The 13,670-nt window shown below is 38.6% G+C and overlaps 2 protein-coding genes across 2 annotated transcripts; one reads left to right on the top strand and one right to left on the bottom strand.

The window, feature by feature from the left end:
- On the top strand, nt 1–9,134 carry SPDYA (speedy/RINGO cell cycle regulator family member A). Its single transcript, XM_054822755.1, has 6 exons — nt 1–229; nt 1,282–1,340; nt 1,596–1,681; nt 3,261–3,432; nt 4,547–4,844; nt 6,056–9,134. Exons 1-6 carry the CDS (start codon nt 1–3, stop codon nt 6,142–6,144), a joined length of 933 nt encoding a protein of 310 aa, XP_054678730.1. The 3' UTR covers nt 6,145–9,134.
- TRMT61B (tRNA methyltransferase 61B) lies at nt 6,331–13,642 on the bottom strand. The gene is made up of 7 exons (XM_054822751.1): nt 13,052–13,642; nt 12,846–12,948; nt 9,277–9,467; nt 7,983–8,074; nt 7,347–7,582; nt 6,624–6,704; nt 6,331–6,440 (listed from the first exon to the last, which is right to left on the bottom strand). The coding sequence occupies exons 1-7, from the start codon at nt 13,592–13,594 to the stop codon at nt 6,397–6,399; spliced, it is 1,290 nt and encodes a 429-aa protein (XP_054678726.1). The 5' UTR covers nt 13,595–13,642; the 3' UTR covers nt 6,331–6,396.
- Nucleotides 13,643–13,670: the final 28 nt, after the last annotated feature.

Raw genomic sequence — 13,670 nt, 5'->3', positions numbered from 1 at the left:
ATGAGACACAATCTGGTGTGTCAGACACCTCCCACTGTCACTGTTCATGTAAAATCAAGTGCATCCAGATCACATCAGCAAAAAAACCTTATTAGACTAAAGCGGCCTACTTTTAAAGACCATGAAGAAAATTGTGAAAAAAAGGTTCCTAGTCATAAATATAAATGTCCAAAGGGACCATGTCTAGTTATTCAGCGTCAGGAAATGACAGCTTTCTTTAAATTATTTGGTAGGTTAATAATGACAGATATCAATGTATTGACTGAATGGTAGAAAATTATTAAGCAATATGTTTTCTAAACTCAGTAATTTTCGGAGTGCTTTCTATTTAGGTATTAATGGCCATGTCTTTGTCTAAATGTATTTTGTTGTAGTATTTTAGTGTATAAATATTCAATGCTTAATTTAAAAATACAGGAAGGGCTACCGAACTGCTGAAAAGTATCTTTTTAATTTACAAATGAAACCAAGGTGGTATGATGCTTCCTTTTATGATAATTTCTCTTTCCTTTCTATTTTATGTTCCATCAAATACATGTAAAACAATGTATGTCTTGTTTTACGCAAGGCTTAAAAGAGGCTGGACCCCCAGTCTTAGAAACATGTTATTTATTGTGGGAATAAACATTTACGGGGAGAAGTGGTATGGGAAGAAAATCTGGAGGAGTTGTAGCATTTCTTTTGCATTTGCGTCTCTTTCATATGAAGTTTTGTATTTATTTAATTTAGTGAAGAGATTAAGTAATAGTGGAAGATTACACTTGTTTTTTATTTGAACCTTGAATACAAAGTATTCTGCCAGAGAGAGTTTGTGGTAATCCTATTATAGTACATGTTCGTAGACAGTCATGCACTGACCACAAATAATCAAGCAAGTATTGCCTTATGAAGGTTGTCAGGTAATCAAGGTGCAGAGATCTCAACAGTCTATAGTTCATCAGAAGTAACTGTATGCTGTTAGATGGAACCACTTAACCCAGGAAGAAGTTACATAAATAGAAAAAATACTGGTGGTTTTTCACCTTCATTTGCTATTACTGAGAATGAATGAAATGCAGTCACTAGATTTTCCACCTTGCCTTTCTGGTAGTTTGTCTTCTTTCGTTGCTTAAGTTTCTCTATACCTAATCTCTTCCTCTCCTCAGTTTCTCTGTTCTCTACTGGTGGGTCTAGCTTCTTTCCTTTTATTTGGTTTAATGAAAGGACCATCTGGTATTTATTTACAAATACCTTCTAACAAAAACAATTCCGGTGTTTGAAATGCTACAACTTTTGTTGCAGATGATGATCTAATCCAAGACTTCCTTTGGATGGACTGTTGCTGTAAAATTGCAGACAAGGTATTTCCTTCTTAGTTAATAGAACACATATTATTGAGTGAAAAATCTGCCCTTAATCACTTGATACTGTAGTGCAAATACAGACCACAATTTTTTTCAAATGTGTTCATACGGAAGCTTCAAGAAACTCAATTTATGCTTTCCTCATTGATAAAAATGATGAAAATACCTTGGTGCAAGATAAATGTGCAAAACATTTTAGGAAATTATATACTCAAATAATATATTGATACTTCATTTTACATTTTAAAACAGTATCTCTTGGCAATGACTTTCGTTTATTTCAAGAGGGCTAACTTCACAATAAATGAGCATACCAGAATCAATTTCTTTGTCGCTCTGTAAGTACTTTTAAATTATCTAGTTTTATTAGCATAAACTTTGCATTATTTTATTCCTTTGTTTACACCACTGATAATTATGATATATGATGCCTCTTTAACGAGTGTGTAGTTGTTTGGGTTCTATATGAAGTACAGAAACATAATCTACATACTATATATATTTAGCGCAAATTCAACATTCTTCCTCTGATGGCCACCTGTGTGGAACAAGCTTGAGCAGCAGCGAGGGGACGTTTGCGTTGGTGTTGTGATACATAGCGTTGCATTCTGCCTACCAAACTGTAAATCTGTGAACCTTTTTAAGCATTACAAGAAATATATGCAGGACAATACATAGCAACATATACGTAGCTCACACTTCCTGTTATAAGACCTTATTTTTTATCTTTGCCAGCCTTTAAGGCATTTGTACTGAAATGTACATGATATGTGCCTCAGGAGTAACTTTTTATTACAGTTTCTGTCAACATGATTTAAGTCAACTGTAAAAACATTGCTAGAGAATTTTGGAGAACTTTTTTGAACAGTTCTAAAATTTCTATGCTTTGAAACAGAGGTGCAATCAGGAATCTGTCTTTACCAAGCCTATATGATGTCTCCGTATTTGGCTCTACCTTACAGAGTGATTCAGCATTTTTTTTCATCATGTTATGGTGCTCATGTCATTTTTTTCTGTAACAGCGCTTCTCAGCTGCTCTGATTTGCACACTGGTGTGGGGAGAAAGATGGCTGTTTCTTCTCCTGTAAATGGTATTCTGGGTAGCGTCCACCCAGCACGGAGGAAGCAGCTGTCTGACTCCACATCAAAGGGAGAAAAGCCAGGCCAGAAGAGCGAGAGGATTAGAAAGGGACAAAGGGGCTGGTGAGACTGGGAGTAGAGGGTATATTGGGGTTAGGAGCAAGTCAGAAAATTGCAGGGGGAGACTAAAAGTCATAATTTTTTCAGGTATGATTTACAGGAGTTTAGTTATCAGGTGGATCCAGAGGAAGTAAATATTTTTCCTGTTGTCTAAGATGACCCAGAAACAGAAGTAGCACATAGTGAAGGGAGAAATATGGACATAAACCCCATCATTTAAAGTTTTCATTTATACCTGAAGGTAGACCTGTATTTAGTTGTTTGCTGCTAATTTAATGTGAGCAAGATAATTTCCCAAAAATAGTTAAAACCCATAAAGTAGAAAATATAAAGTTTAAAATTTTGTAAGATAGTTTTAAGCTTTACTTGAAGAATCAGTTAGAAACTTTTTGTTTTACTGCCAGGATATCTTGCCAGTTTGGAGAAAGCTGTCAGGATACGTTAGTTCTTGCGTACATACTCACTTAGGAGATGTCAGGGTAAAGCAATTTTTATAATAGCTTAAGTTTTTATTTACCCAAAGGATACACATGGAACTTGCTGATTAAGAAAATACTGTACTCTTGGGATAAGGCTGTCTTTTGTTAGCAGTTTTTCTCACAGTATTAGGAAAAATAACTACTTTTAATATTATGTCTTTTAATGTTAGAAATCATATTAATACAGTGATTTAAGATTGAATAACATTTACAAACACAAACATATATATGTTTGAAGGTATCTGGCAAATACAGTTGAAGAAGACGATGAAGAATCGAAGTATGACATTTTCCCATGGGCTCTGGGAAAAGCCTGGAGAAAGCTCTTCCCTGATTTCTTAAAGTTAAGAGATCACCTATGGACTAGAATTGGCTACAGGGCTATTGTAAGCAGACGCTGCTGTGAAGAGGTAGGGAGGGTTTTCATATGGTAGATGTGGAAACTACAACAAATAATACCAGCTAACAACCTACCTCTATACAAATAATTTCCTACCTAAAGTGCATAGACAAGCCATGGGAAAGAAAAGATGCAGCTAAAATGTAATGGTCCATTTATCCTCCATGATTTTTTTTTTCTTCTGCATTTAAAATACATTCTCTGAAACTGTGCTTTTAGGGTAAACTAGAATATTTTACATTGTACTACTGTTAAAAGGGAAGTTTTTATTGACTAAATCTTTCTGCTTGATGCAATTGTTTTTATTTGAAATTTACCATCAGTTTAAATTCATTCACTTCAGAAATAATTTTGTGTGTGTTTATAAATTGTTAAGTTTGTACACAAGCAAAACCTTCAAATAAAAATTCCAGCACCTCAGGTGAAATTTGAAGCCCTTCAAAATAATAAAACTTCAATTGACTTTTTAAGTTTTTCACTTCATTAAAAAAAAAACTCAGAAGGACGTACTTTTAACATTCTCTACTATTAATGCAGTGTTAGAATCTACATTTTTCAAACATCTTAGGAGGGGAAAAATGTATTCTTCACCTCTCAGGTGGAATGTATCTGTCTGGAAAAGTCCTGTCATGTTCTAAGAACATAATGTTTACTACAGCTGGTGGAAAAGAAAATCTCACTTACTCTAGAATCCCATCTCTGGTAATGGGATTGGATGCTGATGGGAAAAGCAGGAAGAACAAGGGAGTGCAGAATGCTTTTCCCAGCATACCCTCCCAGCTTCCAACAGTCATCAGTTCAGTGACATTGTGAACCAGAAGATCCATCTAGTTTATGTTTAGTAGTTAGGAAAAGACACCACCAAAACATAAACTGGTATTTGTGATGATTCACATGAATATACAAGGCTGTAAATTGTTTCCACATCCGATTCATAACCAGTTGACTTACTTGTACCTAAGGTGGCAAACTTTCCAGTGAGACAGAAGCAGATAGATAACAGATGATACCCATTTCAGCTATGTAGTGTTAGTTCTCTGCCATATGTGAATTGGATCCCTTGTTTTCAGCTGTATGTCTTCCCGTTATTGTTATGGTTTCTGATGTAATGGCTGTTCCCGTAGGTGATGGCTATTGCTCCAACACATTATGTATGGCAGCGAGAACGTTCTATGTACCACTGTGGAGCTGTGAGAAAGTACAACAATGATGATGTACAGCTGCCCCGAGGACCTAGTGCTACTCCTACAGACTGCTTGCTTTGTGGTAAGAAGGGAAGATTTGTACGACTAGGATTATCATCTTCTTCCTCCTCATCTGTGGGCACTTTGGAGATGACAGAACCACATTCATCCCAGAATTTGAAGGACACCTTTCCAACTGAAAAAATGCTCGTTGACTCTCCTATTTATTATGCTCGAGGTATGGTTTAATATTGCAAATAATTTTAAATTAGTTTAGGCAACTGAGGCCATATTTACCTTTCAGATGACTGTAGGGACTACTGTGTCCTTGGTACAAGATGACACGATCTCTCTGTGTGAGCAGACATCCCTATTACAAATGCAGTTGCCTTGGCAGAACTGTGCTTTTACTACCATAGTTTCATTTCACATCTTGTCTCTTGACTTCCTGGAAGCACCAATTGCTTTATATTCTATCTTCAAGTTACCTTCACCTACTACAGTACATTTTGGGTTGTGTTCCAGTCTATTTAGGAATTTATTACTATTCTTGCATTATAAATTACATTGAGAATCTTATTTTAAACACTTCTGATTGGCTAGAAGAAACAGTAAAAATACCAGTGTGTGTCATGTGAGTTAAAGTGCTTTTGCTGAGAGCACTGTTTTTAGAGGGCAGGCTGCTCAGTTGCTGTCATCAGTTTGGACATACATTAAATCACAATTCACATTTTCCTTTAAGTGCATCTCAGTCACTGACAGAGTTTATACAAGATTTACTTTTAAGATTGGCATGTAAGTTGAAAACAATACAAGAGTTTACTGTGAAAATTGTTTTATGTAATTGCATGTTAATCTACTCAAAGTAGCATCCTGAGCCTTTGTATGAGAAGCCTCTGTAACATACAGCAGTTATGGGGCAAACAGTCATTGTTTAATTCGAGTGGAACACACCTGAGACGTAAACTTCCTGGGAGAGTTGTACAAGGCCTCAGTTCTGCAAAGATACTTTCATGTACTTAGCCACTGCAGAGTTCTTATTATACTCTTTAATAGAGCTATAAAGAACTTTAACCCTGTATTAAATTTGCATATGTTCTCACCCATATCTGCATTTTTCACTAGTATAGAAGGATTGTGCTTTTGACAGCTTCAGTACAACTGTGATTCCCAAGGGATCCCTCAACTTTGAAAAATTTGGCATTTGAATGTTCCTTGAGATACAGAAGTCAGGTGGCTACAACATAGAAGCACAGCTTTATCAAGAGAACAAATTCAATGAATTTCAGTTTCTCTTACCGTTGTGCTTTCAGAACATTGTTCTTAACAAAACTGATAGCCACCAGTTGGTAGCAGTGAACTCAGAAGCTGCTTCACTTGCATTTCAAAGGGCAGACTTTGAGCCATTATTTTCCTACTAAATTTTTTTTTTCTCCTTATTTCTGGTAGACTGTCAGAGCCTATCCTGCAAAAGGAGACAAGGTAGCACCTTGAACCAAGACAAATCCATGGATTGGTTTACAAGCAATGAAGAATGAAATGCACCCAATGAGACCGAAACAGATACTGTGCTCTGCGGAAGAATCTGTGTTGCATCATACCACCACCCCTGAGGATTGTTAAAACTTTTCCCTTTAAATAGTAAGTGGGATTTCAAACTTTATATGCAGTAGCAATCAAAGCAGTCATTACTGAAAAGTCACACAACTTGCAAAATGTAGCAGTTACTGTGTAACGTTTTATTTTCTTCTGATACAATACTCAAATTAGCAGCTAACATCTCAGCAGCATCAAGAAAGCAGTGGTTGAAACTTTCTCAGCTTGGTAAGGAATGCTAATTAAAAAACAGAACAAGTTACTACTTCAGTATTTCAATATACAATGATTAGTTTATTATTAAAAGTTTTATGATTTCATGATATAGCAACATGTCAAATGCTAGTACAAAAAAATACTATTTTCAAAAATAAAATACCCCTAAACATTTAAGATAAAAAACACTTTCCAAGTGTCTCACCTGAATGAGCATCCTGCCAGTAAGATGGTCTAGCAACGTAAGGCACCGAGTAGTATGTTTCAGTGTCATCAGAAAGCAATTCTGTGAGAAGTAAATTTTTTTTAATTCTTTCCAAAAAGTTTAACAGACACATGCAGACTAGAGTTGCCAACGCGCATGGATTATTTTTCCTTGACGTATTTTAATTTTCTTTTTGCTTCTGTTAAAGTGCTCTGTTGTCACCTATCAGTACCTTCAGAGCTCTTTGCTTTACTATGGATTTTGCAAATCTCTACTAACATGAGGCATCTTTTTTGGATTAGCCAAAACAGCGGGATTATGAAACAGAGCACACTGGTAATGTTTCTTCTGTGGAATTCTTAAGCCCATCAGGTCCTGTTGCTGCTTTAGAGGACCAAGTATAGAGGACTGAATTTTATTAAAAATAAAAGTTTGAAAACAGTAGAAGGGCAGTCATTTTTTATTTGCAGATTAAAAACCTAGACTAAAAAGAAAATAAATTGCAATAAGATATTTAAATAACAATTAATATCTTTTTTTCAAACCTGACAAGGTCTAGGCTGTCCAGAAGCTTGTCTATTCTTCACAACAATCTCAGCTGACCTAAGAAAAAAATACTGCCTCTTCCTACATACTGCCTCTTCCTACAAACTTTGCCTTCATTATATCCTTGGATTATCAAACTGCAGTAACAGGGTATTTCATCAGCAATAATGTTCTTACCATTGTATTCACTTTCTTTAAGAACTAGTTGATCCTGAAAGTGGATTTCTCCATATTCCTTTTGAGGTGGTTCTTCAATATTTTCTTGAGTTTCCACCATTTTGCTTGATTTGCAATTCTTGATTTTAGCAGGGAGTACCAACCAATTTCTATGAGTCACCTCAGTGATCCTTTCACACAAAAGAGGGAGCTTGCAGGTCCGTATTCTGTCTAAAAGGTCAATAACCTGTGTGATGCTTGTGAAGAAATGCAAAGGATAAAGTAGTATTTTGAAAACTCAAATCACACACTGTTAGTCTCAGTTCTCCTGCCTTTGTTACATGAGGTTACACGAGTCCTTCAACTGGAGGGTGAAGGAGCTAGCAACCTGACTACTGAGTGGGAAAACAGTACAGTTATTTTGAGGATGTCATTAAGTGAAAACTTCACTGACCATAAAGAGACTGTTCCCAAAGTAAAGGCCAAGGGATTTGGCCAAGTGTAATTTACACTGAGTGCAACTCCTTGAAAAAAATTACATGGGGAAAAAAATAATTTGTTATTAAACATTTCATTAATGCTGGATGTATATTTTAAAAGATGTTTGGTTTTTTCAGGTGTTGCCTGAATAAATGTGTAACTGCCAGAAGTACTTACTTTGCTAAATACACAGCGCACACACCACCCTGTTTCAGACTTGGGTGTACAACAGGCAGAGCAGACTGAGGGTTAAGCATGTCCAGAACTACCTGCAAGGGAAACATGCAGATATGTTAATATTTACTGGGAAAACATTTTTTTTTCCATAACAATGCTGCTTGAAAAAAAAAAAGTTTATCTGTTGAAAAGGAATGCATACAACAGCAACATGTAATCACAAACCAGTTTAATTACTCAAAACCTTAGAGAAACCTGAGGTGCATACATTTACAAAACAAAATCCTTGCTACTTCCAAATGAATTTCTATTAAAACAGCAAGTAGTGTTTCATGAACACAGTTAGTCCTGTGTTAACGTTAAATGTCCTGCTAATGAAATTCCATAATGCTGACATTAATAAAAACTTTTGGCAGACTACATTTACTAGCACCTTTGGATATCTAGTTTTCAAATGTAAAAAAAAAAGTTCCAAGTGCATCTTTATCATGAAAAGATCACACTACAGTCTCAATGTCTAATTTGCTGTTTGCTTCAGGATTTAGGAAACTTCTGCCTTTGGCAATCTTCTGCTAGAAAACTATTCAAACTGTAAACCAGCGGGATATGCAATACCCGATCCTTCCTGTAGAGTGTTACTTTTAAAGTTTTAAAAAATGGTATTTTTATGCTATATATTTTATTTCTTTGCTCAAACTGTTTAACACAATTGTGGTTTGTTTAAAGCGTTAACGTAAGTAGTTTGCCTGCTTTACATGGAGGAGTGGCTAACATCTTGCTGTTTTCTCCAGCACGCCTCCCTTTAAAAATCTGGATATAAAAAACAGGACAGGAGAGCAAGCAAGAGCATTCCTTACTCTAACTTAGGCCTTAGTTACATTGTGCATTCTATGTAGCTGATGACAAAAGTGTTTACATATTTATATTTTCAATAAGCTTATGTATTTTTCTTAAATGTAATGTTTGAAATATAAGCCTTAGATACACAAATATCCATTTCTCCAAAATACAAGAAAGTAAGTTTGTCTTTGCTTACAAGACAGCAGTGATTCACTGTAGTATTTCTGTACTACAGCCATATCGCTCTTTCATTTGGGAAACCATAACTGAAACCTTGAAAATACTTGTAATCGGACCAAAAAAAAAAAAAAATCACAGTCTTTCATTGATGAGGATCTGATTGTTTTTTCTCATGTTAAACTAGATACGGGAATCCCATTGTGAGCACGAGCACTAGAAGTTTTAATTTATGCAGAAAAGATAAATGTCACATGGGGCAATTTTTTGGACTTACTGCGTCAAATGTTACAGATTTCATATCCGCAGCAGCTGTTGAAATGTCTTTAAGAATGAAATCCACGTTATCTGGCCACTCTTCCATATGTCCTATTTCCCATGCAGTACGCCAGTGCCTGTAATTCTTCTTGGCTAAATTATGATGATCATCTCTGATTTCATAACTTATAACGTGTCCTTTGGGCCCAACTGAAAACAAACAAAAGACATAAGACTTACTACTTTTCCCCCCTGTAAAAAACAATTCAGAAAAAAAAGTAGCATAGTAAATAACAGAAGTACACCCTTAAATCTCAACTTTAGGAAATAATCGCATATGAAAATCAATTACAATTTATTTTTTCTTTACATTTAAAACAAATAGATGCAGATAAAGTGCTCGGTTAGTTCTTTCACAGACTGAAATCCATCAATCCACAGATGAAATAAAGCACAATTACAGTAGTACAAACTGTTCCTAAGATGTCCTCCCAAAGTAACTCCTGCAACAAAAGACGACTTGAGCATCTGTGGCCCCATCAATCTACAATTCTTCTGTACAGCTACCAGAGGTACCAACTGAGAAAGCTGCAACACAGGTCACTACTCACATGCTATAAAGCTGACAGACAGTGACTGCTTCTGTTCTTAATAAGATTTAAAACTGCTGGGTTTAAATTTTTTTTCACAGTCCTCGTTTTTACAAAGGCTTGCTCTTTTCCATGCATAGTTCTTTCTCCACCTGTCCCTTCTTAGGGTTAGGGAACTGCTAAGAAAACCCCCACATCTGCTCACTGATCTCAGCCCCATAGACAAGTTTTCAAATGTACTCTTTGATTTACACTGGCTTGTGGTGTTCTCCTGTTATTGTTTGTTACCTGTAATAAATTATTTTACTACTTGTTTTAAGTATAAATTTACTATCCTGAAATTTACCATATGAGTCCAGTACACAATGTTCTTCATAAAGGAAGTGTTAGGAGGAAATCCAGGCACAGACAGTAGGGTGTGCATTGCTCTATTATTCTATCCTTGTATTACTCTAATTTCTCAAACCTATCACACCATGAGCTTCTCTTTCTCCTTGCTACTTTTTAATGGGCAAAGACAGCTTTCGGCACTCAGCAACTCAGCGGGTGAGGTTGTGTGACCTTTTAAGCCATTTTAAGTTGGAGTCACCAGGCTCCTTTCCTCACCTATGTTATCCCACTGTCAACCTGTTCAGAAAACTGAATAAAAGAGGGGATGGGTTTCCCAGCAGTTGTTCCCTGATCTGGCTCACCCCAGATCAGAGGCCAAAGCCAACGCGTAAGGAGGAAGGGTTTCAGCACTGTTGCCTTTGCTCACTTTAAACTGTTGTAGAATCACAGCACCAACTCCTTATTACGCAAGATTATCAGTTTGGAACTATTGGAGGAATAAAATTGTTCATATTGGGGTCAGTCTTCTTTCTTCCTCTGCTCATTCAAAAAATTTCCTACAATTTGAAACTGACTTCTGGAAAAATAAGGACAACTAGTTAAAATAGCTAGGCAAAACTCTTCATTATTGTGAAGCGGCATTATGTCAAGTTTGCATACTTCGTATTTTTCAGTTCTCAAAGATCTTAAAGTCATGGCAAATGCCACGGTCTTAACTTTGTCCTGTTGCATGTCAGTAGTGTCTGGGAAAGACTGAAGGAGGAACAGAAAACAAAACATAAATGAGAAAGAGAAGAGATTAATGAAATCTGTTAAATTAATGAGAATTTTGGAAATTAAAAACTTCCATGGACCTTGATAATGTGTCCACTAGATTTAAATTACAGCAATTTACCTGCATAACAGCTATTTTTCTTGTTGGGTATCACTATATTAAATGGTGGCAAAATTAGCCACCATTAGGAAAGAGCAACTTGACTCTATTTCTGGGTCAGCGCCAAATTGTGTTAAGCTGTGACTAACACTGTCTGTATTTGCTGCTGATTTAAGCTCAATAAATTTGAAAATAGCAATGCAATCTCATACCTTTTTCCCCTTTCCTCAAGACAGAGCTGAAGTGGCACAAAAGGACTGCTTTCTTCCCATGGATAGGGTTAATAGTCTGGTGATGTCAAGGATTTTGCTGACCTGACACAGTTACAGCTAGATTAAAGTGATCAGAAGTTACCTATTGGACAAGACCGAAAAAGGAGAGCAATAATCGGTCAGTGTGTTTGAAATGGCCACAGTGGACTGAATACCCAAGGCAGAAAATAATTTGCTGTATTTAACAAAAGCTAACTTTTGCCTTAGCCAACATCAGGTATTCAATCTCTTTCTTTGGATTTAGGCTCTGCACATAGGGGAAGACGGGGAAAGCTACTTTTCCTCTCTCCAAATGCATCTCTGGAAACAGAAGCACTGACTTTTCATCTTCTGTTTTGTAACCTTATAGCTCCCATGGCAGCAATGGTCGCTATCCCATCCTATCTTCAAAATCCCATCATGGAACAACAAAGAAACCTAGTTTAGTGCAGAAAGGTGATCGGCGGGAACCAAGGAATAGCAGTAGGAGGCAGAAAGAGGGAGGGGGAACAGAGGTGCAACTGCTGACCTCAAAACCTGGGCCCAATGTATACCAAGAGCACCTGCATGACGTTGGGACAGCATTTAATGGCTGATCATTAAAATAAGCGTATTCAACTAAATTAGTATGCCAGGTGGAGATTACTGCAGCTAAAACAAAGGACTAAGGAGAAGGATCTCCGGAGGGGATCCTCCAGATTCCTTTTGCTGTTGCTTACATGCCCTCACCAATTTTAAGCTCCTGATGGATCTGAGCACTCTAGTTACCCTCAAAAGTCCTTGACATTGCAGAGAAGAGCAGTATTCTGCAGTAGCAGAAATACATTTAAAAAAATAAAAATTTGAAACCCAAATTCAAATGGTGCTTTATTTTTTAGGTGTGCACAAAAGCAGTTACAGCAAACGATTGTGTGGGTTTTGTTTGGGTTCGGTTTTTTATTTTCTTTCCTGAAGGAAGCTGTTCTACCAGGACCCCATAAATGAAATTACTCTGAAGTGTGATCTGCTAACAGGATATGGGATGAAGTCAAAGAGTGAGGTTTCACCCTCACTCTCATTGCTGAGCACAAAGGCTCTCTATGCTTTAGAGCGCTGAGACCTAGATCAAACCAGGCGAACTATAACATGAAAAAAATAGCAGTGTGCTATTTTTCACCAGTTTTCACTGGTACCCAGCAATCTCATTATTCACGTGGTCCGTCAAGATGAAGAAAAGGAAACCAAGAAAGGCAAGAGATTGAAGAAAGAGTCTAGTACAGTTAAGCCAAAGCCAACAATAACAACGGCTGAAACTCATCTTTCTGCAGGGCCTTCAGTAACCCTTTGTACTACGGCCCTTGAAATACAGCCAAAACAGTTTGCAGTCCCTGCACTGGCTTGAGCACAGATTTAATTTCCCTTTAAGTCAATAAACTATATATGAACATGTGAGCTGCAGCAAAATTTTTAAAAACTAACTATAAGTATTTGGTCAAAAGAAAGGCAAAGTGTGATAAGGGAATTAATTGTGCTGCTTCTATGTTTTCTAAAACCAGGTTCTCACCTGCTCTTGACAGAAACAAGCTCATAGCACCAGACCCGCTGCCAGTTTCCAAAACAGTGTCTCCCGGGTGGACATCCAACATCATTAAAATAGCACTTATATCCTGCGAGTGATAAAAACACAGCCCATTACTACTCTTAAAAACTAAGGATGAGATTCTGCCAGTGACCTCCCAGTCACCGGCCCACCCGGTGAGCAGTCGGTACCTTGGGGTAGGCGATGGTGGGCCCCCGCGGCATCAGCAGCACATACTCCTCCAGCGAGGGCCGCCTCAGCAGCAGCCGCGCCCCGGCCGACGTGCGCAGCACCTGCCCGGGCAGCTGCCCGATGATGTCCCGGTGGGGCAGGAGGCCGCCAGGGCTGGTCAGCACCGATCCCGCCACCAGCCGACACATCAGCTTCAGCGTCGTGTTATGCTTCCTCCGGACCTCCGCCAGCGCCAGCTCCCCGGCGCGGAACGGCGCGGGACGTGCTCCCGCCGCCTCAACCGGCGCCTGAAGGGGGGCGGCGGCGGCCGCCACCGCCGCCGCCTCTTCCTCCTCCTTCTTCTCCTCAGGGGGAACGTGAGGGGCCGCCGCGCACCGCCCCACCGCCGCCGCTTCCTCCGGCGGCAGCAGCCGCCTCACCCGCTCCAGCGGCGACAGCGACGTCTCCCACGCTCGCCTGCGAGGCCTCCCGCCGGGGGCCGCCCCATCGCCGGAGGAGAGGGCGGAGGACACCGCCCGCCGCAGCTCGCGCCAGGCCCGCATGAGAGGCAAGGCGGGAAGAAACGTTCAACGGTTGTCCCCGTGCGCCTGCCCCGCGCGTCCCGATGACGCCACCCTG

Source organism: Grus americana, chromosome 3 (assembly GCF_028858705.1).
Source record: "Grus americana isolate bGruAme1 chromosome 3, bGruAme1.mat, whole genome shotgun sequence".
Taxonomy (NCBI): Eukaryota; Metazoa; Chordata; class Aves; order Gruiformes; family Gruidae; genus Grus; species Grus americana.
This window is presented reverse-complemented; position numbering and strand designations above follow the sequence as displayed.